Source organism: Fusarium venenatum, assembly GCF_020744135.1.
Source record: "Fusarium venenatum strain MPI-CAGE-CH-0201 chromosome Unknown EDB82scaffold_2, whole genome shotgun sequence".
NCBI classification, from domain to species: domain Eukaryota; kingdom Fungi; phylum Ascomycota; class Sordariomycetes; order Hypocreales; family Nectriaceae; genus Fusarium; species Fusarium venenatum.
The window spans coordinates 239595-263314 of NW_027072130.1; the positions used below are offsets into that span (position 1 = coordinate 239595).

Sequence of the window (23720 nt, forward strand, 5' to 3'; positions counted from 1 at the left end):
TCAGTCGGTGGAGCTTTGAACTGTACCTGGTGTACTAAACGCTATACACAGTATCTGTTCTAAATGTCGTTCGGATGCAACCGATAGATGGGAATTATCGGCTGATCTTAAATCGCCAGTCCTTGACCCCACAATGGATGAGAATTGCAGCAAAACTCAAACTATTTCATGTACCGGCTCTACATAACGAGAGCTCTTAGTATCTAAAGTTATACATTTACACTTTTTTTCACTCATCGCAATTGTCACCTGTTTCCCCCATCAACCCTCGAATCAATAGCAAAAACATGGCAGCTACTCGCCCTCCTGCGGGTTTTCGAGATTACATCCCTCCCTCTGATGCGCCACGAAGTATACAACTGGCAGAGTCTGACCATTACCAGTGGGCTACTCATCGATGCTCTGAGCCTTTCATGATTGGCTGGCTGAAGTCTTGGAAGGAACTCTACGATCAGCCTTACAAGGGAATCACAACTGATGGAAACGTGATCCACAATCTCTTTCGCCTGGCAGATATGGATGAAGATTTCGGAGCCCCACTGCATGCCGCCAAGGTAGCGCGGGACGCAATCGACATCGCATCAGCAGAAGAAAAAGACAAACTTCTCAGGCCCGTTGATGCACCCGAATGGCGCTTCTGGCTCAATCCAGAGATATACGCGTTTAGGCACGGTATCCGGTTGGAAGAAGCCTCCAAAGATCTTGTCACTGCTCTACACAACCTGATGAAGGCAACCTTATCTAAAGAGGGCTATGAGAAGGCTCATGGCTGTATGAAGGTCAATCAATTTCTTGGCGAGGTTGTGAACGGTAGCAAGGTCCTGAACGAGAACTCTTTCAATTTTGTCATCTTCGGAACACCCTCTCAGGGAGAGCCATGGGGCTGGCAGATATTCGGCCATCACCTGTGCATGAACTGCTTTATGGTCGGAACGCAGATGGTGATATCGCCTGTCTTTATGGGTGCTGAGCCGAATATCATTGACCAAGGCCCCCACGAGGGCCTCGAGCTTTTTATTGATCAAGAGCAGACAGCGCTTCGTCTCATGCAGTCTTTCGACGGCGCCGTTCAGAAGGATGTGCAGATTTACAAGAAGCTAAGTGGCCCCGAGTACCCTCCTGGGCGATGGCACCGAGCCGATCAGCGACACCTTGGAGGTGCCTTTCAGGACAACCGTGTAATCCCATATGAAGGCGTCAAGGTATCGACATTTTCCAAGTCTCAGCAAGACGCGGTTCGTAACCTGGTCGAACTGAGCCTCAATTACCTCCCTGAAAAAGCACTAGCCGCCCATCTCCGAGAGATTGATACCCACTGGGATAACACATTTTTCTGTTGGATTGGTGGATATGGTGACAGAGATGCATTTTACTATAAAGTTCATTCTCCGGTTATTATGGTCGAGTTTGACCATCACTCAGGTGTTTTCCTGAACAACAAGGAGCCTCTACCCTTTCACATCCACACGCTGGTCAGAACTCCGAATGGAAATGATTATGGAAAACAGCTCTTGAGACAGTACCAGGACCGGAAACATAGAGGATAGGCTTACTATCGGATTTGTATAATATATAGCAAAATGTATAGAACATCCAATCTATCACTCAAAAAGTATAAACATAAAGTCAGACAGTCATCTAGACTATCACAGTCAAAGATGAGTGCAAAGTGATTCAAAGTGTAAATTGTTGATTGAAACTTCATACATGTATGAATATAAAGTGACTGTAGAAAGACATCAAGAAAGACAAGTAAGTACAAGAATGATACTAAAGCCCTAACCTATTTCACAAGAGAATTGATGTAGTTCTCAAGGTTTGCGTATCCGTTTGACGCAATCTTCATGCCATCCGAAGCATCCTTGGGGTTGAGGCCATTTGCAGTCTCCCACTCGTCGGGAATGCCGTCACCATCCGAGTCTTTGGGGGCGTCACCACCAGCGATCTCTCCAACGCCACCAATATCGTTCTCGTTAGAGATTAACTTGCCGGTCTTGCCATACGACTTGACCTCATTAATGAGGGATGTGTCAACGCTGTCTCTGTGCAGCGAGTTACCCACACCAGTGAGGACGGCCTCGACTGCTTGCTCGGCCGTAAGGAGTTTGGCAGGGGCAGGGTACTCATGTTGGGTCGTGACAAGGTCCATATCAGAGTAGCAGGTTGTCTTCTCGCAAAGTGCAGCACCATCGAGCTTTCCATTGCGGTTGGAATCATAAAAGTTATCCTTCACATCTGTGGTATCATTATCAGCTTGCTATTATCATATAGAAGACGGTTAGACACACAAGCGTGGAAGTACTTGTTGCCTCGTGTAAAGGCAGTAACGCTGGTTTCGGGACCAGAGATGAAGTAGTTGTTAACAATGTTAACATAACTGTCAGCCTCGCTACCTCCAGCGATGTAACCACCTCCGCCTCCCCAATTGTAGATAATCTATAAGCTGGTCAGTATTAAGGAACAACAACTTAGTAAGTAACAATACGTACATTATTCTGAAAATCATTAACACCCTTGACTTTAGGGTTTCGAGTCTTATTATCAATGTACAAGTTGCGGAATAAGCTAACTCCGCCATCAGTCTGCATTAAGCCGCCACAAGAATGGGAGACAAGGCCCTGAGCAATGATGCTATCCTGGATAGTGACGTTTGTAACGTCACCGTTGATGGAGAAAGTCTCGTCACGACCCCACGAGACACTGACATGGTCGAGAATGATGTTCTTGCCGTCAGCGATACCAATGGCATCTTTGCCTGAAGTTCCGCCTCTGCCCATGCGGATGGTGATATATCGTACGATGGAATCGTTAGCATTAGACAGGGACCAGCCATTTCCATAGACAATGATACCCTAACATAGATTAGCAAACGTATTAATGGGTAGTTAGTATACAGACTTACATCACCAGGAGCAGTTTGGCCAGCGATGTAGATATTCTTCGATACGACGATACGCTCAGAAATCTTGATAATACCACCGACATCAAACACAACGATTCGGTTGGGCTGTGATACTGCGTCTCGAAGCGATCCCTCACCCTTATCACTATGTTCAGGTCAGGTTGCTTGATGTATAAGTATTAAGATTTGTATCAACTTACTTGAGGTTTGTTACCTTGTAAACCTCACCTTGACGGCCACCAACAGCATTCCTACCAAAGCCTTCAGCCCCGGGAAAGGCAAGCTGAGCAGCTTGTATGGCAGGAATAGCTGCGAGAGCCAGTAGTGCGTTAAGCTTCATCTTGGCTTGACGAAAAGATTAGCGTTAGACCAACTGTCATGTTCCATATGAGCAAGGTTTATATACCGCATTACAAAAAAAAGCCGCTCTATTATTATAGGGGTACCCGGCTTGAGTTTTGTCTACTATTGTCAAGGGTTGCATGCGGGACTGAAAACTCCTCCAATGTCTGTATTGTATCTAATGAAAGGGGAATCAAAATTTCTGGGTGACTCGTGCTGGGACTGTGGTTGGTGGGATTTCTTGACAAGGGCCACCATCAGCCTGTTTCAGTTGCATAAATGTTTCATCCATCGGCGATCATTAGGTGACATACGAGGTAAGGCGGATAATGTCTGTATGGAGCTCCATTTCTTTCTTTTAACAAAGATGGTCGCTTTTAGTAAACCATTCTGCGGGGAAATGACGCTGCACAACAGGTCCCAGGGTTTATCTGGCAGTGACATGGCCTTGTCTCTGTGCCACTTAACCCCGGCAATCTTAATTCTTAGCTTTGGCGAAAACAATGGAAGTTCCTTACTTGGATTCTTCACAAAACTGTCTTTACCCTTTGCATTACGGTGCCTATGTCAATGTATTTCTCGTGTTCTCTCCTGATGTAACCCACGAGAAGTCAGGCATGTTGAGTGAGTAAACCTCTGCTGTTTTTCCCCAGAGCCATTGGCTGACATGGCGAACTTGTAGTATGGCCTTGGGGAAGACTATGGCACGCGCTTCCGGCTATCATTGCTAGAAGGCTGAGGCATAGTGAGGAACTGGCCATGGAAACTGATTCTGGGAATGGACTGAAGAGCAGATCTTGCAACACAATGGCTCTGCAAACGAGGCCAACCTAACATCTGAACCTGACAAGACGGATTTCTCCATCTTTGCCAAAACTATTTTCTAAGTAATTTCTTATTGTTACCTAATAGTTATTAATCAAACAAGCCAAAACGTGTTTTTCTCCTTTGTGGTTACTTCACCATCCATAACGCCATGGCAGTATGCTTCGCCGACACAAGACAACGCATCAGGCACTGTCTGGTCCAAGGGACGTAAAACAAAAGGGATGCGTCCACCGCAGAAGACTACTAAACTATCGCCTGGTTGTGCCTCTACAGGACCCATCCCCAGATATCCTGTCTGCGTAAGAAACGGCCTCTTGCCTTGCATCTTTCTCATACTTTCACGGTAGTTATGCTTGGCATTTGTAGTTTCCTCCCATTCTTGTTGGTTTGGCAATACATCATCGCCTATAGAGGCCATCCGAGTCATATCGTCGAAAAGTTTCAGTTCTTGTAGAAAGCTTTTATGAAATGTGGCGACTTTTGATGGAGCCCTGTGTTGGTCCCCTTCCCATGTCCAGTAAATATCTCCGATAGGTACGCGCCATCGTGCTTCTTCTTTTCGTTTCTGGGTCTCTTTGCCGTGGATGAGGTCTATTTTCTTTCTAGAATCTTGCCATAGCTTATCCACCTCGGTAAAGAAGCCCCGGTACCTTTCGTAATCCCAGCTTAGATCAAGCCATCCATCGCCTGGAGAAACTTTCTCTATCACGTCAACTGTGTAACCCCGAAGCCCAATACTACTTGAATCGTGTTTCGAGTCTTCGACAATCTCGACAACGCTATCCTTTCCTGATGCGGCAAAGATATGCTGATCCGTCCGCTCATTGATAGTATAGAACGAAGGACGCAGGCTAGATCGCCAGTCAGGAACCCATGACGGCAGATGTGCGAGCTCGTGGGTTTTCGGAAATTGAGAATAGCAGAGAATATCAATCCTGCCACCTTTCTCAATCAACGCACGCGCTGTCTGCGTCAAAATACGCTCAGTACTACCCTCAGATGATTCATAATCAGGTTCAATCCCAAGTTCCTCAGAGTCCTTCGCAAGAGCGAGAAGGGCAAAGATCCGGTCACGATGCTCAGTGGCATTCGTAGCATGGTCCACAAACAGTCTGCGCAGTAACATGTATAGCTCGTCATCGGCATGTTTCTGATGGCGTGAGCGACATGCGAACAAGCGTGCTGTTGGCTCATCGGAGATCTCTACCAGTCGCTCCACAGGCATTTCAGGGGGCTGGAGCGACTCATAGTTTCCCTGGGGCATGTTCCCGATAGCTGTCTGGAGCATTATAACAGATAGCTTGACGAGATTGACAGCAACTGATTTGGAGCCACATATGAAGACGGTGTCGGTGCATAAACAGAATTCCTGTACGATCCAGACTCGTGAGAAGTATGGTCTCTCGAACCACTCCTTCACCGCTGCTTTCTGTAATAAAGGAGTAAAGATGTCGACGGTGTAAACAAGCAGCTGTTGAAAGTTTATGGTCGCTTCATCAGCCGGGTTTTCATTCTTCATAATAGGCCATATCAAGTGGTATTTGTCCGGGTCCATGTAACCTTCTAGTCCGTAGTCCAGGGCCTTCTGGCCGATATCATTCCATGCGTCCATGACTTCGTCTGAGTTATTTTCTGATGGGCCCAGCCATACTAACACTTGCTTTGCTGCTGAGTAGATGCTCCCCATCAAGCCCACCTGCTGGTCTTTTTCTGTCTTGTCTGCTTGGTTAATACAAATCTGATCAATCCATAGGGTAATGATTTTGTCTGGCTTGCGTAATTGTTGTAGTGCCGTATGAAGTGACTCTGTGATGGAAATATCGGCTTCTCCGCCACGGCTATTGGGTACCCAGATGGATTCGACTTTATTGCCATTTCCCCAAACGTATGATAGAGCTGTATAAGGCGAAGGGTTATTGACTGTTGTCGTGTAAAGACGGCCGACAAGACGACTATCCGCTAGGCCTTCTGAGGGATAAAGGTCCAGCAAACGGATCTCGGTAGATGCCGTCTGCAGTTTCAACGACTCGTAATTAAAATTCTGACAGTCTCCCATGGCGGCTTTAGTAAGTTGAATGAATTATCTGACTGTGAGTAGGTTTGTCGGACTGTTGGATGCAAGGACTGTCGATGTCACGTTTAAGGCATTCTTCCGAGCGGGGTATGTATAGGGTAAAACCAATGGTGTCGACGCCACACTGATAATTAACAGGCAACTTTGCAATAAAAACGTCTAACTAATAATTAACATATAAATAAGCAAGGCCGTTTATCTACTTTATTTCTATTAACCCTTCCACAATATTCCATCTTTGCCTCTTGGGATATATTTATAAAAAGTTAAGTAGTATTAAAGTGCTTTGGGGTACTGTTTTGTTGAATGCTGAGAATTTGCAGCCAATCTACTTATTTTTTAATTCTTAACAATTCTGTTTCCCCTTAGCAGAATTTGCCATTATTGCATATAAGGCAAGTCTTGTAAAAGGCCACCAGCCCAGGCAATAAGACCATCACTGAGAAATATCGCAGTCTCTTTAGATGCAAACTCTTGCCTGCTACTACTTTGCATTACAAGAGTCTTAGTATTACAAGAGTCTTAAATAGTAGCCGTTGAAACCTCGCCAAGCCCAGCATCTGGATCTGTAATAGTTCCGAGAATCTCTGCAAGCTCTTGAGGATAGGTAACGCGTTCGAGAGAATCATCAGCTACGTTGATGAAATAGTAGGTTCCGTTGAGCTCGAACAATGTGTAAGGCTCTCCTGATTCAACATCCAGGGCGAAAAGCGGTTTGATGTCGCCATTCAGTCCGTGACTCTCTAGAATCTCGGAGACTTTACCACCTTCACCCCAATATTCGTCACCACCCATGTCTTGGTAATTGTTTGTCCACTCTTCGGTTGGGGAAGGATACTGTGTGTTGAATTAGCTATAAGTACTGAGGTCCTCCGTTGATACTACAGTAACATACATCGCACTTGGTCACAAGCACACCATCAACCATTTCGGTATGTGGTGGCTGTGTGTTAACATGCCACTGATGGTTGCTTAGTTGGACTGAATTGTGCATTCCGCGTGTGGAGTTTCCAACGGTCTGTAGCACATTTGCCATGGCTGTGGGGTAATTATCCGGAAATGGTCTGGAAGTGCTGGGTCTGGAACTGAAAACAGATCCTTCAACTTCAAGTGCTGAGACGGAGCCTGGTGATGTTTGGGCTGTAGCTGATCTCTGGGGCTGTTGAAATTGGCCTTGCAGTCAGTTGGGAGTCTTGTTTGCTCGGCCTACTCACTCATGCTATGATAGATTATTCAACTATTCTATCTTGAACTCTGTCGTCTGGGCCTCCCAACTACCTAAATACTGCTAGACGCTCACGTGTGGTAGATGGCCTAGTGAATAGATTCCTTCTTGACGGTACCAGTGCAATCCATGTTACCCACGGCACCTATCTTGTCATTCTTGCCATACTTACCAATAGCGGTGTTGATGATGTTGATGACATCCTGACCACCAACGACAAAGTCGGCATTTCTATCAGCCTTCGTAGCCTCCACTCCAAGGGCATATGAACCAGAGTTGACAATCTGTCTTTGCCTCAGTACACCAACTAATGTAGTGCTAATGTAGTGTAGTCAGTCGTTGCATCCCACTCAATGTTTTTGATGATGTCCAAACAGTCCTTGATTAATGGAGACTTGTCGCTCGTCTCATTCTCGAAGCTCGAATCACCACATGTTTTTCTGCCCGCGGGTGGCTCGCACGGATAGAAGGGGATAGTGCCCGGCTTGCCAGTGTCCCATGCCTGATAGGCCTTTTCAGGGCTACACACGGGAAGACGAACAATGTCCGGATGAGTGACGTCGACGTCGATCAAAGCACTTCGTGCCTCCTTGTTATCAGTCACTTCATAATCTCTCAACACTTAGTCGCCAGCTTCGCACAACTGTCACCGGAATCAACCTGTTCGGTTTTGCACACGGCACGAGCGTGAAGATGCTGATGGCGTCTTCTATGTTTAGCCTCCGCTGTCGTAGATCTGGATGTCTTGGTGGGGTTACTGATATCGGCCAAAACGTCCACTGTTATTATGTATGAGATTTGCCCCGTTATGTTGATAGATTACGAGAAGGATAAGCAGGTTCTATTCGCCCAGAATTAAAAAGCCCTCTGATTGGACTTAAACGTCCTGTTGCTTGCCGTAACTAAGCCAAAGGAATGTGCGCTGCCTAGGTCCGGCGAGCAGAACTGCATAGCCAATGAAGGCGATGTGACTTTCAGATTAACAATATTGTCTTTAAATATCTTCAAAGCGGAAGAGCTAATGACTTGACCAATATAAAGACCAATAGTGGCTTGACTAGACTTTGCAAAGAGGATAGTGAGTCTGTCTTTGGAACCATGTCCATGTATAAGATAACGGCGAGCTTATTGACTCAGAGAACGGATTCCTGTGTCGGCCAAACCGAAACCCTCATCCCACTAACCGATCTCATAATTGGCCTCGACGGTGGAAGAAAGCACTTCCATGTCTGTTGAGTTTGCAATTTGAGAGAAGTCTGGGCCAAAAGACGTGCAGGCATGGATGCGATGGGTAGTTGAAGCATCGTCGACCTGGTCATGTACTGAGAATGTATAGAACATGGTCTCCTTGCACTGCGTGAGGTACTTCATCTCCGGATAGACAGACCAGTTACCTGGATTAGGGCCAGAGATGCTGCATCGTTCTGGGCAAACATCGGGTTAAAGAAGATAGGGACTAGCCCCGACTCTGCTACCAGATTGGGAAGCAGTTGGGGTGACAGCCATTAGGACAGCAGCAACCCTGATGGTTGTTGATCCACATGATGTGATCAGCATTGCTGGAATCAAAATAGGCGATACAAAATAGATAGTGTAATAGTTGTGTAAAAGAACAAACAGAATAGATAACTTTCAAAAGAGAGTGATTGATAACAAATGATGGTAAAATGAGCGGTTACAACACAAAGATACGAGTAAATTAACGAATGTAATGTACTGATACTGATATGCAGAGTAGTTTACCGTAGTCAAGGCAATGGGGCCACAGGCCAAACCTTATACTATAATCAATAGAACAATGATATGCCTGCTCTGACTCTTACAAACCTCCTTTTCGCGTCTGGAAATCCGGATGACTGATCCGGTCCTATTCAGCTGTTCCGCAACGTTACAGGTATCTTTACAAAAGAATTTCGCAGCAGTGGATTAAGATGAGAGATTAGATGTATCGTTTTTAATATTTACCATACAAGGTATTTGAAAGGCGTGCGAATCAGGACACTGGTACTGAAAGTTCTGATATTATAGACATGCCATCTCTTGGCTGTTGGTCTGAAGATTAGGAATAGAGTTCCCGGAACCAATTGTCAGTAACACTAGGGGCTCGGGGTCTCTGAGTGGGGTATGATCCCCAGTGAGGGCAAATCTATGCCATGTGATAAAGAGAAGGACCCTTAAACCTGGGATATTTCGGTGGGGAGAGCTTGGCGTTGGTCGATTGCTGCAGACGTGTTGGTTCAGTGTCGTGGCTTCAAGGACTTGGCAATGTGAGAACTACCATCAGATCATCAAGAGGGAAATGAGCCTGCACACGAGGTCACTTATTTAGAAAGACCATGCCTGCTTGGGTGCGGCTTGTAAATCAGCAATGGGCCAACATAATGATTGCAGGCGAATCTTTACGGAGAGCTATGACAAGATCCTGTTCGTAGATTGAAGCGAGCAAGATATTACGAAATATAGGTTTTGATTACACGTAAGTCAAGAAATGTCTTTTAGTTCCAGTCATATAGATAGTTGAAGTAAGAATGGCGATAAGTGGACAAATAGAATGTCTCCTGAGATATTAAGATACTACATGAGAGTGTGAATATAAGTGATAACCCCCAACACAAATGCCGAGCAAGTTACTCCTCCTGCAACAAGTCGGAGCCCCGTACTATCAGGACTATCCCTCCAAGAATCACAATCCACTCTCTTGGGATCATCTCCGTACTGGCCGCAGTACGAAGAAGTCAGAATGGCATTAATGCTTGACGCGGCTGCAGGCTCCAGAGTAATAGCGCAGCGGTCTTGGTCGACTGGGAGACTGCCAAAGCCGTAGCCATCTGACTCGAGTGGAAGATCAACTAAAGCGCAGGTATGACTCTCGAAACCATTTTCAGTTATTACTTCCGTTATGTTTGCAGCGTTGATAGTGAGGCCGGCAGGAGACGGGCAAGTTTTGTTGCTGGTCGCGGCGCCAACGCTAACTTGTTTCAAAGGGCCCTTTGTGGTAAAAACGACTTCGGTGACAAAGGTGTTGTCTCTTTTGGTCGTTACGCTTTCATCCAGCGCCCCGCTAGCTGGTTGGACATAGCAGTATGCCCAATGAACGATTAGGCTTACGCTCCAGGTGCCCTTGGTGTTGAAGGGATACTCGTGATTGTTGAACTCGATATAGGTATTGCTACTAGAATCATTGACTAACGAAGTTTTCCTTAGCCGACTGTGGATAGGGTTGCTATCGTTGCTGTAAGCCCAGACCTCCTATATCAGGACAGGTTCAAAGATTGGTATTATTCCGGGGTCGCCGTATAAGAAGATGATGGGGAATATTGGCGATGGATTGTACGTCTGATTACGAGGGAAAACCAAGTCAATTGCCAAGGCGCTGTTGTTCATGGTCTGCTCCCTGGCTGCACCTTTCGATAAAGGAAGGAACCAACAGGCCATTGAGGCGTGGTAGAGTGGAGAAAAACGCATGGTCTAAGTTTGCATATTGGAGGTGTGTTGAAGAAGATGGTTTTGGACCGCTTGACAAGGACTCGAGCGGGTTCTTGTAGACAAAGAACTCAGGTAGAGCCAAGGGTCCCTGCAAGGCTGTGTTGCCGTCTTGGTAGCTGTTGGTTGATCGATGCTAGTGGTAACCGAGGGCTTGGCTATGCAGGGGTTCTCCCCATCAGTATGGGGAATTCATCCTCAAACGGCAACCAGATCATGTCCACCAGGATTATCCAGTTAAACTCAAGATTTAATTTATATTTTACTCGATCAGTCGTATCATAGTGACTTGCGAGTGCCGTATACGGATAACGCAGACCCTATCGAGGAGAAACAGGAAGTAGATCACAGACATTATCCTAGCCTACAAATTCGGTATGTAGATCTCCATTGATTCAATAGTCAGTCTGGTGGCAGGACTTGAGAGCCTATCCATGGACGGTTGGTTGCTTCATATCAAGGCTCTACACAAAATGTAACATTCCGCATTCGAGTCTTGTGTTACGATTGGTTACCGTAATAGCGCTATAAGGCTCTATAGGCAGCTTTAAGCACCTCTGTAATTGCTCACATAGTGATTATAGCCCGATCTTTTGCCCTGTGGCCTAACGGTTAGGTGTAACCGTTACAGCCGGTACCTTGCTTTAAAAGGGAATTGCACACTAAAAGAAAAAAAAGTCCCTCTACTTTCCGTCTTCATCTAGGCGTCTATCTACATTTCGCCTGCATATCCGATAGTAAGATAGATAGATAGATAACCCACATGACCCCTGGAGGATAGATAGATGTAGATCTACATCTATCTACATCTGTATTTCATCTACGTTAGTAGATAGATTCCTCACCCTGCCACACTAGCCCTCGTGCAGGTTAAAGACTTATGTCTGCACAACATGAAAAAGCCAAAGTTGCGACAAATGTGTACAATTCATCCCCTGAACAATTGGCATGTGATCTGGACGGTCATTTAGGGGTTGGATTGTAAATCATGACCGAATACGTATATCTCGTCACTGGTCTGGATTTCAAGCCGGGTTTAGTCTAGGGCTGAATTTGGCCTGTGTCAGCGTGAAAACGCTAAATTAGACCTTTACTGTACCCATCTAGATAGTCTAGACCATGTGACTTAGTTCTAAAGCACTCAAACATGATCTAAGCTTAAGATTCTCGGTTATATGGTAATCTTATAGGCTGGCTAGAATAAACCGGAATTTAAGCTATACCTGTTCTCAGCAACCAGACGGTAGTGGCTTCCCGTGTCCAGCTATTAACGATAGAACTTTAACGACCAATTTGAATTTCAACCATATTTACTATATTAGTCAACCCCTGGAAATCTATCTAGCCTATATTTAACCAAGCCAGACTCAGAGCAGGCTAACAATAAGAGTGCAATGCCAGCTTGAAGATATATACTGATACTAGTTGGATTATATATATAATAAGCATGTTTTAGCTACTTCTGTCCCCTTCCTATCTAGACATCTAATGACAGCAAATTTGCAGGCCGAAAGGTAAGACCTTCGTGACAGAGGGATATTAAGCCAATTCCTCATGCATATCAGGTACCCGCAAGCTAGACTTTTAGGGATTGTATCATACATATTCATGGTTTTTAGATGGCAATCTTCGCCACTGGCCACTCCATATTCCATCATCACAGAACCTTAAGCTTACAGAGATTATAACCTTAAGGTAAGTAGAACACAAGTGGCAAAACACTATACTCTCTGTGGCTTATAGACTAACCAGGTATTTTTAACTATTAAGCGCCTGGTCAAGGCTATAGTCGTAGATCCTTGTTTTTAGCTATTAAGACTGGAAATTAAAGTATATTTAAAGCAAGTGGCTCTGATTCTAGATTGCGCCGTCATCCGCGGAAGTCCGTACCGGTCGGCGCTAATACTATAAATGAACATTAGGCATACCAAGGAGAAAGTTCAGAATGATAAAGAATGAGGAATTGAGAACGGTACAATAAGACGTCTATTTACCCCCTCTTGGGACCTGGACTCTTTCAATGATAAAGCATTCTAAAATAGAATATCTGGCTCTTATATTGACAAGCGCCTCTTTTTCTCATTCTTGCAAACCACAACTGTAATGAAGCTTATCAACACTCTTTTCGCTTTTACTGGGATCGTCGGTTTGGCCTTTAGCAAGGCGATTATCTAGAATATTGGAGTCAAAGACGAAGCTGTTATCCCAAACAGCTACATCATCACGTACAAGTCCAGTGCAACCCCTGGGGGTAGGAAGAAGCACGAAGAAACCATTAATAAAAAGGCCAAAAGTAATGGAAAAGAGGGCGTTATTGAAACTATCGACCTCGATGGGTTCAAAGGCTATGTCGCCAAGATAACCTCATCGGAACTTAAGGATGTCGTCAACTCTAACCTGGTCAGCACTTCCCAACTTATGTCATGGAGAGACAGTTGTTAACGCCAATGATTAGGTCGCCTCTATTGAAAAAGATGGAATTGTCATTACTAATGAGACTGCTGCAGTCGGCCTCAACCTCACCATTGTTGCTGGGCTCTTTGGTCATAAGCCGATACCAACCTTCTCACCAGAGACAATAAATGACGAGACATGCAACGCTCACGCGGAGTATGGTGCTGATACTATGGCTGGGCTGCATACAGTTAGAGATATCCCCTGGAGTGAGGAATATCAGAGTCGAGTCCTGGAAATGTCCCATCCAGTGTTTGATAGGGTGGAGAGTGTAGTTGGAGAGCAAGTTTGGAATTTTGCAGATTTTCAGACCCCGTCTAGCTTCATCTTCAGGGTTGATGGCAACAAGCAAGGAGCATTTACGTGGGATCGGAGACCTAAGAGTGTTGTGCAGGTGTTGAAGAAGAGGTGGACTGAGATGAGAGCTAGAAATTAAGCATCTTTTAACATACGTATTTATGTAAATAGAACTATTAAATTTATCATTCTGTTAAACCGCCATTATGCTATCATATCTGAATGGGGTTCAAAATTTCCCATGCTAATTCTTCAAGCATGATGACATGTTCGTCGATATTGGTATAATTTTCATGGGATAGGATTTTTCAGAAGGCACAACGGTAAAACACCTTCTCTACTGCATCACAAACATTCAATCAACATTCTGCGGACAGGTGCCGGTGGCGACCAAACGTGGAACATCCAGACCATTCGCTACAGACCTCATGACATTGTTTAAACCTCGTCAATCATCATATTTCCTTACTGAGCCTTAGTCTAGACCATTAATGTTCCATGCTTTTCCCGATGTTTGCCCGTTAGCCGTCAACGAGGACTAGCCAATGTCAAAATCCAAGGCGTTCCTTGGGAATGCTGCCAATCATGGTAAGGCCATGTTTTCATCTCGCCGGCAGGGGGAACCATCGGCCGATGAAAGTGCCGGGCTATACGACTGTCGAAAAACCTGCCACATATGGCCTGATACAACGCATGTCTCCTTACAATTCCGTACTACCACTCTACTCTGGGGTTGGACCTACAATTCCCGCATTGCAAAACTAGCAGCACACCACATCCTTGGTTTCTCGCTAACAATTTTTGGTGATCTGGGGTACAACGGGCTTTCAGCAGCCGTATTGTCGATGCGAATCATGTGTACGGCATCACGTTGGTCGAAATTCTCTCCGATAATATCTAGATTATTAGTAAATATAAATAAGAGTGCCTCTGCAGATCATTAGCTGCATCTCAGGACAGTGGATTCCTGTTTATCTCTGCCTTAAAGAAACCAGCAAGACAGAATAATCAGCAATGGCGAAAAGCTTCGAAAATGCTCATGTCGTGCAGGCTAAGCATGAACATGATGAGAAGAAGGGAGCTGGTGATGTAGCACCAACCTCTGCATTTGTAGGCTTGACGCGTGCTCAGTCCGTCAGGAAGTTCTGGCGACTCTACGTTACCGGACTGGGTGTCTCCTTGGCGGGAATGTATGTGCCAGCTCCGAACCACCAACTGAGACGTGGGGAGTACTGATTCACTTACCAACAGGTATGCTGGATATGCCAACTCAGTCATCGGAAGTATCATTGTCAACGAAGGCTTCATTGAGTACTTTGCCACGACCCTCAAACAGGCAAGCCAGCTCTGAACACGCAACATATCTCACTCTGGGCGGCCTGCTACTTTGTAACCAGCATTTTGATTCAGACTATTGCTCCAGTCACTGCAGATAAATTCGGTCGAAAATTCAATATGTGGGGAGTGACGTTCTTTTTGACTCTGGTGTGGTTTTATCCTCAATTATACTAGCAGGGCTCTAACAGAAATCAGTCTATCATCATCCAGGTTATTGCACCCAACTGGTGGACGCTTCTCATTGCTAGACTCGTGGCTGGCTGTGCAGGCGGTTTGATGGGAACATCAGTTATGGTCTACATCTCAGAGGTTGCTCTTCCTTAGTTCCGTGGTGCTCTTTTGGGCAGTTTCTCCCTTGCTTTTGCATTGGGTTAGGTCTTCCTTGTCATTGCTTTAAAGGTCCTCGGGGAAAGGAATCCTACCGCCTTCCGTCATATCTTCTACTTAGAGTTTGTCTTCACTGGTCTTTGGCTTTTCCCTATGCTTTATCTTCCCGAAACACCCTGTAAGTTACTATCGTTGGTTTCCTCGATACAAATATCTAATATAGAGGATTCAGCTTGGTATGAATCTAAAGGGAGACACGACGAAGGAAAAAACGCCCTGAAGCGACTTGTCGGTAATGTCGAAGGCTACGATATCGATCGCGAGCACTCTTTATCCAGTATGAGATGGACGAGTCCTCAGCAACCGCCAAATCTGGCAACGAAAACTCAGACTGGAAAGCTCTCTTCACCAGCAAGATCAACATGAAGAGAGCAGTCATTTCAACTCTTCCTTTCACGTTCCAAAACATCGTTGGAGTTCCACTGATGTTTGGCTACACTACATACTTCTTCCAACTGGCTGGAGTCAGCGATCCATTCTTGGGTAATATGGCCAAGCAGATGGTTCTCGTAGTAGGTATGATTATTTCATTCTACACTATTGACAAGATTGGCCGACGGACGCTCGTCATGGGTGGTGGTGCAGCAATGGCGGCCATCTGCTTCGTTGTTGGCGGGTTGGGTTTCATGAAGCAGACAAGTGCTTCAGGAATAGTTTTGGTCGCCTTGTGTTCTATTTGGGTGGTTGTATATGCAAACACACTCACTCCTATTGGTATGTCGTCATTCGATCTTTGCATCGGTGTATAACTAACTATTGGAAGGTTGGATCAGCTTGGTCGAGATCTCGAGTCCAAGCCTGCGTACTACGACGACATTGATTGCAGTAACTATTCCATACGCCACAGGTATCTTATTCGTACGTAGACACGATCTTCTTTCTCCGTGCTTTGTGACCGCGTCCAGAATTATACCGTTCCTCTAATGCTGTCGAATCAAAATGCTGGGTGGGGCCAAAAGATTGGCCTCTTCTTTGGGGGCATCACATTGGTCTATTTGATCCCCTGCTTTCTGATGTTCCCCGAAACCAACAGTCGAACGTATCGTGAGTTGGATGAATTATTCGAGCGACGTGTTTCTGGTTGGAAATTCGCATCGACAAAAGCATCGCGCCGGGAAGACCTCGAGGGAAAGGGTGGTGGAGAAAAGGGTGAAGGAGAAAAGGTCCAAATCACGAGACTTATTGTATGAATAATTAAAAGGATGGGAAGATGGTGACTAGGACACATTAGTAGTGACAATATCATCCTCTCTAGTCTATTGATAATACATGGTATTGAGTAAAGTACTATCTGTAAATTGATGTCTTGCTCTCTTCTGTGGTAGGAGTCGTGGAATTAAAGAGAATTACAGTGTAGTAGTAAGCTTGGGCCAGCAGAAACCCTGGTTGTTGAGAAACTATGGGGTCCTATTGGTCTGGCTTCGATTGAAAGGTCTTTGACTAACAAAATGTCAGAGTCTGCTTAGCAGTAGGATTACCAAGACATCCCAGGAAATTCCTATAACTTTACTGCTATTTCACATAACCCCAAGATTGAGTCTCGACAGTATCGTTCACCTGGTGCTCTTAATCTCGATTATTTTAACAAATAAAGTCCAGGTTCTATAGATATTGTTGGATTAATACAGGAATGCAACAGTAACTCTTCAGATTTTTTAATGTATATAGTTATATTCTAACTTCCTTACTAGAATTCTCTACGCCACCTAGTTAGAGAGGGCCCTTATAGCAAGATTAACCTAGTAACTATTAGAACATAATTAAACTATCAGAAGACTTTGCACTTACCTCCTGAGCTGTGTTATAGTCGAACATCCATTTGTCAAAAGGCGAAGTGTTAAACGGCGCATTACCATCGCCATCACCCATTGGCAGATTTCTCTGCTCCTTTGTCAACTCGGATCCCGGTGGGTTGCCAGAGTTGTACAACTGGTAGTTCCATGTCGAGCCATTCTGAAGTCTTGTTACCCTAGGAATACGAATCTTCTCCCACAAATTGATAGTACCTGCCATGTCTTGCTTGCCTTCCAAAAGTAGTATAGACAACGCATCGATATCTTCAACAATAGAGCTAAAACCTTCAGCCAAATTAGGCAACATTGCGTGTGCAGAATCTCCCAAAAGGACAAGCCTGTGTTTGGGACTGGACCACGTATCCAGAGGTTCCAGTCTAGCCAGTCGCCAACGTGAGCAGTGCTCTATCATACCCGCCATAGCGACGACTATGGGATTGAATGAGGCGAAGAAATCTCTGACAACTTGGTTATCATTGGTGGCGTCAAAGAGCTTCTGTTCGCTGGACTCGCTGTCTGCAGGGCCGTGTTGAATTGAGAACATGATGTTGAAGAGACCACGGTGATGATTATACTTGCCAATGGCATAGCCACCATGACCGGCCCACATAATGCCATTCTCTGATTCTGGTTGCTGACAAATCGACTTCGTCTTGTCATTACTGACCATCATCTCGGTAGACAGTTCAGTTGGGTAATGAGTAGACGGCGCTCGAATGATAGTGAGACGAGCCGGATCAACATGAGCTAGTATCTGAGAGCGCAAACGCGAAGAAATTCCATCTGCTGCCAAGATCAAGTCTGAGATTATCTCAGTCCCATCTTTGCAAATTGCATAGGCACAGTTGTCATCTTCTCTAACCATGACAATGTCATTTCCGAAGTGTACTCTAGCTCCAGCCTTCAGTGCCTCGTCATATAAAACAGTCTGCAACGCTTGCCGATCCGTGGACCACTCTGGGAATGATGAGTAAATTTGTGGATTGAGTCGATGCAGGAGCTCATTAGTGACTCCATTGCGCGTTTCGTGTTCTTTGATCGGGGCGGTGACAGCTTCCAAGGCCTGTCGCATCTGCCAACGGTGAAAGCATCTTACGCCGTTGGATCTCACAAAAATGGCACCGCTTGCTGTTGAGAGTGATTTTGATCTCTCATATAGATCGACTTGGTGTCCATCGCGTGCTAGACGACAGGCTGCGGCTAAACCTCCTAGTCCACCACCTGCGATGACAATGCGCTGTTTTTCGATATCCATAGCTGAGGTCAATGTTCCGTGGTCCAAAAAAAGAAGTAAAGAAGATAATTGTGAATAAATTTTATGTGATCGTCTTATTGCATCTTATGTAGGTAGTGGCTCGCTGATATCAGTGCCTACGTCATGTAAGAATAGTGGTAACATAGGATAAGCTACGTTGAGGACTGTAGGAACATGAGTAAGCACTAGAGGTCAGCAGCTCCGAAAGTATCTATCCGAGATATCCGTCACAGTAAGATCTGAGCAGACCATAAGCATAATGTTCATGCCGCATTGTTGCACAAATGGGAGGCGATAGAAATGTGACATGTGTGTTATTCACAGCTAGGGTTTATGGAAAAGGTCGGATTTCCTACCACGCGAAACAGCCCCAAAATCCTTCGACTCTGAGAGATTGACGAACTCCCTCACATGTTGCATCCATAACTCAGGCTGTGATATAGTAGGGAAGTGTCTACTAAGCTAGTTGCTATACAGCCATTTTCAATACCTTATAGTATCTTGTAAGGTGAAACTTTTGGGGTCTAGACTGCTCGGGTATATGTAATATTCCGTTAAATTGGTTGAGAAAAGTTAGATAAAGAAGGCAACTACAGCGGGGTATAGGTAAGGCAACTTAAGAATTGAACAAATTAATAACAGTATCTCTTTCTTTATTATTCAAACTAGATAATATATAGAAGTGATTAATACGGCAAGTCCCAGTGATGTACCGTAGCCTGCTTACTCCCCTCGACCAATTTGATGGAATATTACGGTATTATATCTTAATTTTAAATCTTTTTATTAATAAGGTTCAGATTCCTTCCGTATATTAACTCCTTACAAACCTGGTATTTACGACCAGGTCGTCCATAGCGTTCTTCGCTGTTCTCGTGAATATCTATAGGCAAGTCAATATAGCGCATAAATATTTCCCGTCTCCGATGCATGTGATGATTTTTTAGCTCCATGGGAAGGCAAGTACACATCAACTAATAGTAGTATTATGATCCGATAATAATTAGAATTTTTAAATTGTTATTAAAATACTGGCAGTGTTATATATGCTAGGTCGTAACTCCTCTCTCTCTCAATCCATTAAAATCTGGTCTCTGGTAGATTATGTATCCGAGGTGGTATATGACCCAGGACAGGGCTCTGTTCTTGCCCCTCATGGTACTCCTCCAAAGGATTCGTGTCACGGTCTTGGGGAGTACGTTCTACCCCATCCATTTCATGCAACGTCATTATATGAACAGGTGAGTAGGACTGTTCATAGCCCCGATCAAAGGTATAGTTCATGTTGTAAGACTTAAATGTTTGGGAAGATATTGGTAGCGGCGGAGAGTGCTTATTGTGATCCACAGACAAGCCGCTAAGATAGTAAGGGGTTACGGTGCTTGTGGAAGGGAAATAATCTACGTGATATGTGAGAAACCCGTCTATTTACACAACAGATGTTAGAGAAAGACTTACGACTGTCGTAGGTCATGGGCGACCGACCTGTCTCGGAAGCTCTCTGCAATTCTCCAGATCGGACTATCTCAACAGGTCTTCTTCGTTTTCGTCGACACCTCCAGATCATGCAGGTCAAGAAGGCTATGAGCATTATTCCCACAGCAGCAAACCCGATAGCGATCCCAACTATTGCTCCAGTGCTTAAACCAGCACTACTGCCACCGGTTGCTGGACTCGCGGATTGACTGGAAAAAAAGCTCACAGGGTCCAGAAACGCTTGTCGATCTTCTTTGTTTTTCGACAGAACAGCTGGTAGGAGGCTCTCGCTTGGGCAACCGTCACTACAAGGGCTGATATCGCAACATCCCATGAAGGGCGGATCGGTGCCTGCGCAGGTCCACCAGACTTTCGAACCTCTGGTATCATCGCAGCTCTGCTTTCTCAATTCATCGTATTTATCGACGGCGAAGTTGGCCGCACGTAGGCCATTGTTAAGACACTGACCTCCGCCATCACGACAAGGATCATGTGTGCGACATCCGATGAATTCGTTATCGCTGCCTTCGCATATATAGAACGTCGAATTACCGGGGCAGTGAAGGCTGAAATATCTAACCGTCTCAGAGTGTGACTTGGCCATTTGGAGGTTGAAGAAGTGGTGCCAAGAAAGAACGCATCGTTAACAGGACGCGCCGTGATGACATAGGGCTGAGACCCAAGGGTGTCGTCGGCAGTGGTCAAGTTGAACCACCACGAGTATGGTCCAGCCCTTCCATTTTCGAGCTGCATGTCACCCAGTCCAGGCCGCAAGGTCTAGAGTTTTATTTATATGCATACTTGAAATATACCGAATCTCATAGGCTGGATGTTGAGTTGGTACTGGAGGGGTTTATGCGCAATAACCTCATGCGCCGTCAAATAACGGAGGAGGTAGATATTTCCATAATATCATTAGCAATAACAGTGGACAAAACTACCTGGACTTTAGCAGACTGTATATTATAATAGTAAATTTTAGATCAAGTTAATATTTATTTCAAATATCAAAATAAAATAGCAGTGTAAATATTTCATCGCAAATATAAAGAAAAGACCAAACTCAACTTGACTTTAAGTAATACATTTATGCAATATTGTTCGGCCACCCAATGACTCTGTCTGAGGCTGGTTCTGCGGCTGAGGATCAGCTAGCCGAACTTCCGGTTCTCGACTTACTTGGACCAATCCCCGTATGGACACGGACGAGACTAATATTTACGATTCAATAGACCAGTCGCTGCTATAGACTTCGAATTGAAACCGTCGAATAGGAGGCCTTGACTGGCATAACGCGAGATGAGCTATCTACCCAGCTGATATGAGTAGTTAGGCGTATCGCAACCATCTTTTATTTTACATATTGCCATAAAATCACTTCAAAATCTACCAGTTGTTACCCGGTTACATCTCTATAAACAGCTTGGGGAACTGCAGCTGCCCATGCTGGATGATACTACTGGAAGCCCTATCGACACAGAGCAACAATCGTAATTAAAACAACAAAACAGATATTCCTTCAAACCCTCGTCGGATTGATTATCCACTATTTATTGATCATGGCTGGCGCAGCATCCGCCAATGGAAGCTCTAATACAATTGGTTACACAATCCCCGGATCATCGAGGATCTTTGCAGCGCTTTCTACGGTTCCTTTCTTATTGGTAATCGCTGGTTTACTATTTTATGTTTGTCTTTCACACATCTGGACAAAGATAACAAAGAGACACCTAAAGTCAATCAAACCAAGATGGAAACCACTATCGTTACGAACCCCAACTCTACTGTTATACCTTGCTCTCACTTTGGCACTTATCTTGCTTCTTGAGTCGGCAAGCCTTGCACTTCCAGGATCACAGACAGATGTCACAACAGATGATTCATCAAGCGCCACCTCAACTTATACGTTTGTTCCCGCCCAAACCTCGGACATGAGTGCTGCATACTCCGACATCACATCAGAGCCATTGGCTAAAAGGGGAGGTGGTCCAACTGCTCCAGCTCCGAATATTGGGTGGCTTTCACTTGGCGATGATGGATGGTTATCCGCCCAAACATCATACTTCATCGGCACGTTTGTACCCACTTTAGTGGCATCGCTCTTCTCCATCCTTTGGAAAGTGCTGGATACCGAGACGAAGACTCTGGAGCCATTCGCTCAACTAGCAACACCCGGTGGCGGAACAGCATCGAACACGATTCTTCTCCATTACAGTGGTATCCATGGTTTCCTGTCTTCGATTACTGGGTTATTCAACGGGCATGTTGCTGTTACTCTCTCAACCGTTCTCAAGTACAGCTCAGCTTTGTTGATCCCTTTAGCTGCTGAAGCCGTTCATCTCAAACTACAAGGAGGATGTCTGCAGGACTGGACGGATCATTGCACAGCGGTGCTTCAAGCCTCTGATCCCGTGATCCGGATAGCCCAGGCACTGCTTGCTTTTATGGCATGCTTAAATCTTGTATACCTGGTATTAGTAAGCAGGAGAAGACTTGGGGTCTCATTCGATCCACGCAGTATTCTAGGAATGGCAAGTCTTGCTATTAACCCATATCTCTCAGCTTTGATGCGCAGACTTCCCACGGGATCTGATGGAATGTTCTTGCTAGACGAAGCCAGCTCAACATTAGGAAAGCATAAATTCGAATTTGGGCACATAACCTATTTGTCTGGAGAACAAGAATATGGAATCATTGTTACAAACGGTGATACTCAAGATCAGTCTCCATTGGCTAAGTCTACGACAACAAAGGTAAACACTACGCAGTCGTCCACCCGATCGATGCTATTGAGTGTTTTGATGATTCTCGGGTTTGCAATGTTCATTATTGGAATATGTATATTGATTCTCTACTACCGACTTACCGACGACAATACTGGATTTGAGAGGTTTATGGATTCTCAAAGCACATTTGGAGTCAGATTTCTCTTTACTGTTTTTGGTTTGATTATTGGATTTGGATGGGCTGCTATCTTTCAGGGTAAGTAACTGTCTCTTGGCTAGCTTTTTTGAGGCACATGGATTTGAACCTTCATGCTGATTTTTGCAGAGTTAACCGGGATTCATCCTGCGTTTGAAATTTCGCAAAAACCATTCAGTGCTAAGCACTCCGTCCTTATGCCGCTATCACCGAGTCCCTACCAGGGAGTTATAACGTACCTCCGCCACGGACATAAAATTCTGGCCCTTGTTTCTTTAGTCACGATCTTCAGTGACTTTCTGCCGATAGCACTCGCCAACATCCCATTTAGCAACGCAATCACGTGGTCAACGTTTGATATTTGCACTTGGATAAGCATTGGAGTGCTATGTTTCATGCTTCTTGTGCTTGTTGTTATTGCGACGGCAATTCTTCGCAAGTCTTTGAGTGTCCTGGAGCCCGAAAGATGGGGAACGCCAGCGGCAACACTGTATTTAGTTTGTAACTCAGATGATTTCCTTTCACAGCTACGTGGTATGTCAACTGCCAGGAGAACGGAAGTTAAGCAGAGGGTTAGAGCATTGAACACAAGATACTGTATCATGAGGTTACCATATGATGGAGAGAGCGGGCCTCTCAGGGTTCAAGTTCTTGCTGGCAGTTGACAGGTTCTTCCATCGTCTCGCAAATCGTCGTCATTCTTTCACAATTTTATTCTATCCATACAATTTTCATCTTCGTAAACTCGTACCTAATGCTCTCAGCTGCATATGGATCTGGTTGCTTTCCAGAAACCAATCGTACACCTCGTTGCCACTCTGTTGTAAAACCCTTTGCGAAACAAAAGGCCAACATAAGAAATATAATTACTGGTGGTATCAAATTCAAAAGCAAAAGACGGTTACCACCAAGTTGCCTGATTTCAACGATCCTGTAGCTTTTCC

At 45.0% G+C, this 23720-nt stretch overlaps 10 protein-coding genes across 10 annotated transcripts; 5 read left to right on the plus strand and 5 right to left on the minus strand.

Annotated features, from left to right (window-relative positions):
* The first annotated feature begins 88 nt into the window (after nucleotides 1-88).
* Nucleotides 89-1595, plus strand: EDB82DRAFT_494284 (uncharacterized protein). The gene has a single exon (XM_025732763.2). It carries the CDS (start codon nucleotides 288-290, stop codon nucleotides 1545-1547), a length of 1260 nt encoding a protein of 419 aa, XP_025583737.1. The 5' UTR covers nucleotides 89-287; the 3' UTR covers nucleotides 1548-1595.
* Nucleotides 1596-1783: 188 nt separating this feature from the next.
* Nucleotides 1784-3242, minus strand: EDB82DRAFT_458912 (pectin lyase fold/virulence factor; the record flags this gene model as incomplete). Its single annotated transcript, XM_065607860.1, has 5 exons — nucleotides 1784-2235; nucleotides 2289-2436; nucleotides 2490-2852; nucleotides 2903-3007; nucleotides 3117-3242. 5 exons carry the CDS (start codon nucleotides 3240-3242, stop codon nucleotides 1784-1786), a joined length of 1194 nt encoding a protein of 397 aa, XP_065464402.1.
* Nucleotides 3243-3613: 371 nt separating this feature from the next.
* On the plus strand, nucleotides 3614-4079 carry EDB82DRAFT_494285 (uncharacterized protein; the record flags this gene model as incomplete). Its single annotated transcript, XM_065608476.1, has 2 exons — nucleotides 3614-3868; nucleotides 3927-4079. Exons 1-2 carry the CDS (start codon nucleotides 3748-3750, stop codon nucleotides 4076-4078), a joined length of 273 nt encoding a protein of 90 aa, XP_065464403.1. The 5' UTR covers nucleotides 3614-3747.
* Nucleotides 4080-6216, minus strand: EDB82DRAFT_494286 (heterokaryon incompatibility protein-domain-containing protein). Its single transcript, XM_025732766.2, has one exon. It carries the CDS (start codon nucleotides 6126-6128, stop codon nucleotides 4164-4166), a length of 1965 nt encoding a protein of 654 aa, XP_025583739.1. The 5' UTR covers nucleotides 6129-6216; the 3' UTR covers nucleotides 4080-4163.
* Nucleotides 6217-6668: 452 nt separating this feature from the next.
* EDB82DRAFT_534865 (uncharacterized protein) lies at nucleotides 6669-7350 on the minus strand (the record flags this gene model as incomplete). The annotated part of the gene is made up of 2 exons (XM_025732767.2): nucleotides 7042-7350; nucleotides 6669-6983 (listed from the first exon to the last, which is right to left on the minus strand). Exons 1-2 carry the CDS (start codon nucleotides 7180-7182, stop codon nucleotides 6669-6671), a joined length of 456 nt encoding a protein of 151 aa, XP_025583740.2. The 5' UTR covers nucleotides 7183-7350.
* Nucleotides 7351-12799: 5449 nt separating this feature from the next.
* On the plus strand, nucleotides 12800-13744 carry EDB82DRAFT_473474 (uncharacterized protein; the record flags this gene model as incomplete). Its single annotated transcript, XM_065607996.1, has 3 exons — nucleotides 12800-12826; nucleotides 13030-13254; nucleotides 13310-13744. The coding sequence occupies 3 exons, from the start codon at nucleotides 12800-12802 to the stop codon at nucleotides 13742-13744; spliced, it is 687 nt and encodes a 228-aa protein (XP_065464404.1).
* An 875-nt stretch (nucleotides 13745-14619) lies between these two features.
* EDB82DRAFT_553428 (uncharacterized protein) lies at nucleotides 14620-16551 on the plus strand (the record flags this gene model as incomplete). The annotated part of the gene is made up of 10 exons (XM_065609610.1): nucleotides 14620-14795; nucleotides 14857-14888; nucleotides 14942-15090; nucleotides 15139-15252; nucleotides 15319-15448; nucleotides 15503-15567; nucleotides 15609-16044; nucleotides 16094-16188; nucleotides 16236-16479; nucleotides 16532-16551. 10 exons carry the CDS (start codon nucleotides 14620-14622, stop codon nucleotides 16549-16551), a joined length of 1461 nt encoding a protein of 486 aa, XP_065464405.1.
* A 466-nt stretch (nucleotides 16552-17017) lies between these two features.
* On the minus strand, nucleotides 17018-18384 carry EDB82DRAFT_443067 (uncharacterized protein). The gene is made up of 2 exons (XM_025732772.2): nucleotides 17119-18384; nucleotides 17018-17069 (listed from the first exon to the last, which is right to left on the minus strand). The coding sequence occupies exons 1-2, from the start codon at nucleotides 18376-18378 to the stop codon at nucleotides 17037-17039; spliced, it is 1293 nt and encodes a 430-aa protein (XP_025583745.1). The 5' UTR covers nucleotides 18379-18384; the 3' UTR covers nucleotides 17018-17036.
* A 1074-nt stretch (nucleotides 18385-19458) lies between these two features.
* EDB82DRAFT_473477 (uncharacterized protein) lies at nucleotides 19459-20458 on the minus strand (the record flags this gene model as incomplete). Its single annotated transcript, XM_065607997.1, has 2 exons — nucleotides 19459-19778; nucleotides 19837-20458. The coding sequence occupies 2 exons, from the start codon at nucleotides 20456-20458 to the stop codon at nucleotides 19459-19461; spliced, it is 942 nt and encodes a 313-aa protein (XP_065464406.1).
* Nucleotides 20459-21413: 955 nt separating this feature from the next.
* Nucleotides 21414-23441, plus strand: EDB82DRAFT_553431 (uncharacterized protein; the record flags this gene model as incomplete). The annotated part of the gene is made up of 2 exons (XM_025732774.1): nucleotides 21414-22836; nucleotides 22906-23441. 2 exons carry the CDS (start codon nucleotides 21414-21416, stop codon nucleotides 23439-23441), a joined length of 1959 nt encoding a protein of 652 aa, XP_025583747.1.
* Nucleotides 23442-23720: the final 279 nt, after the last annotated feature.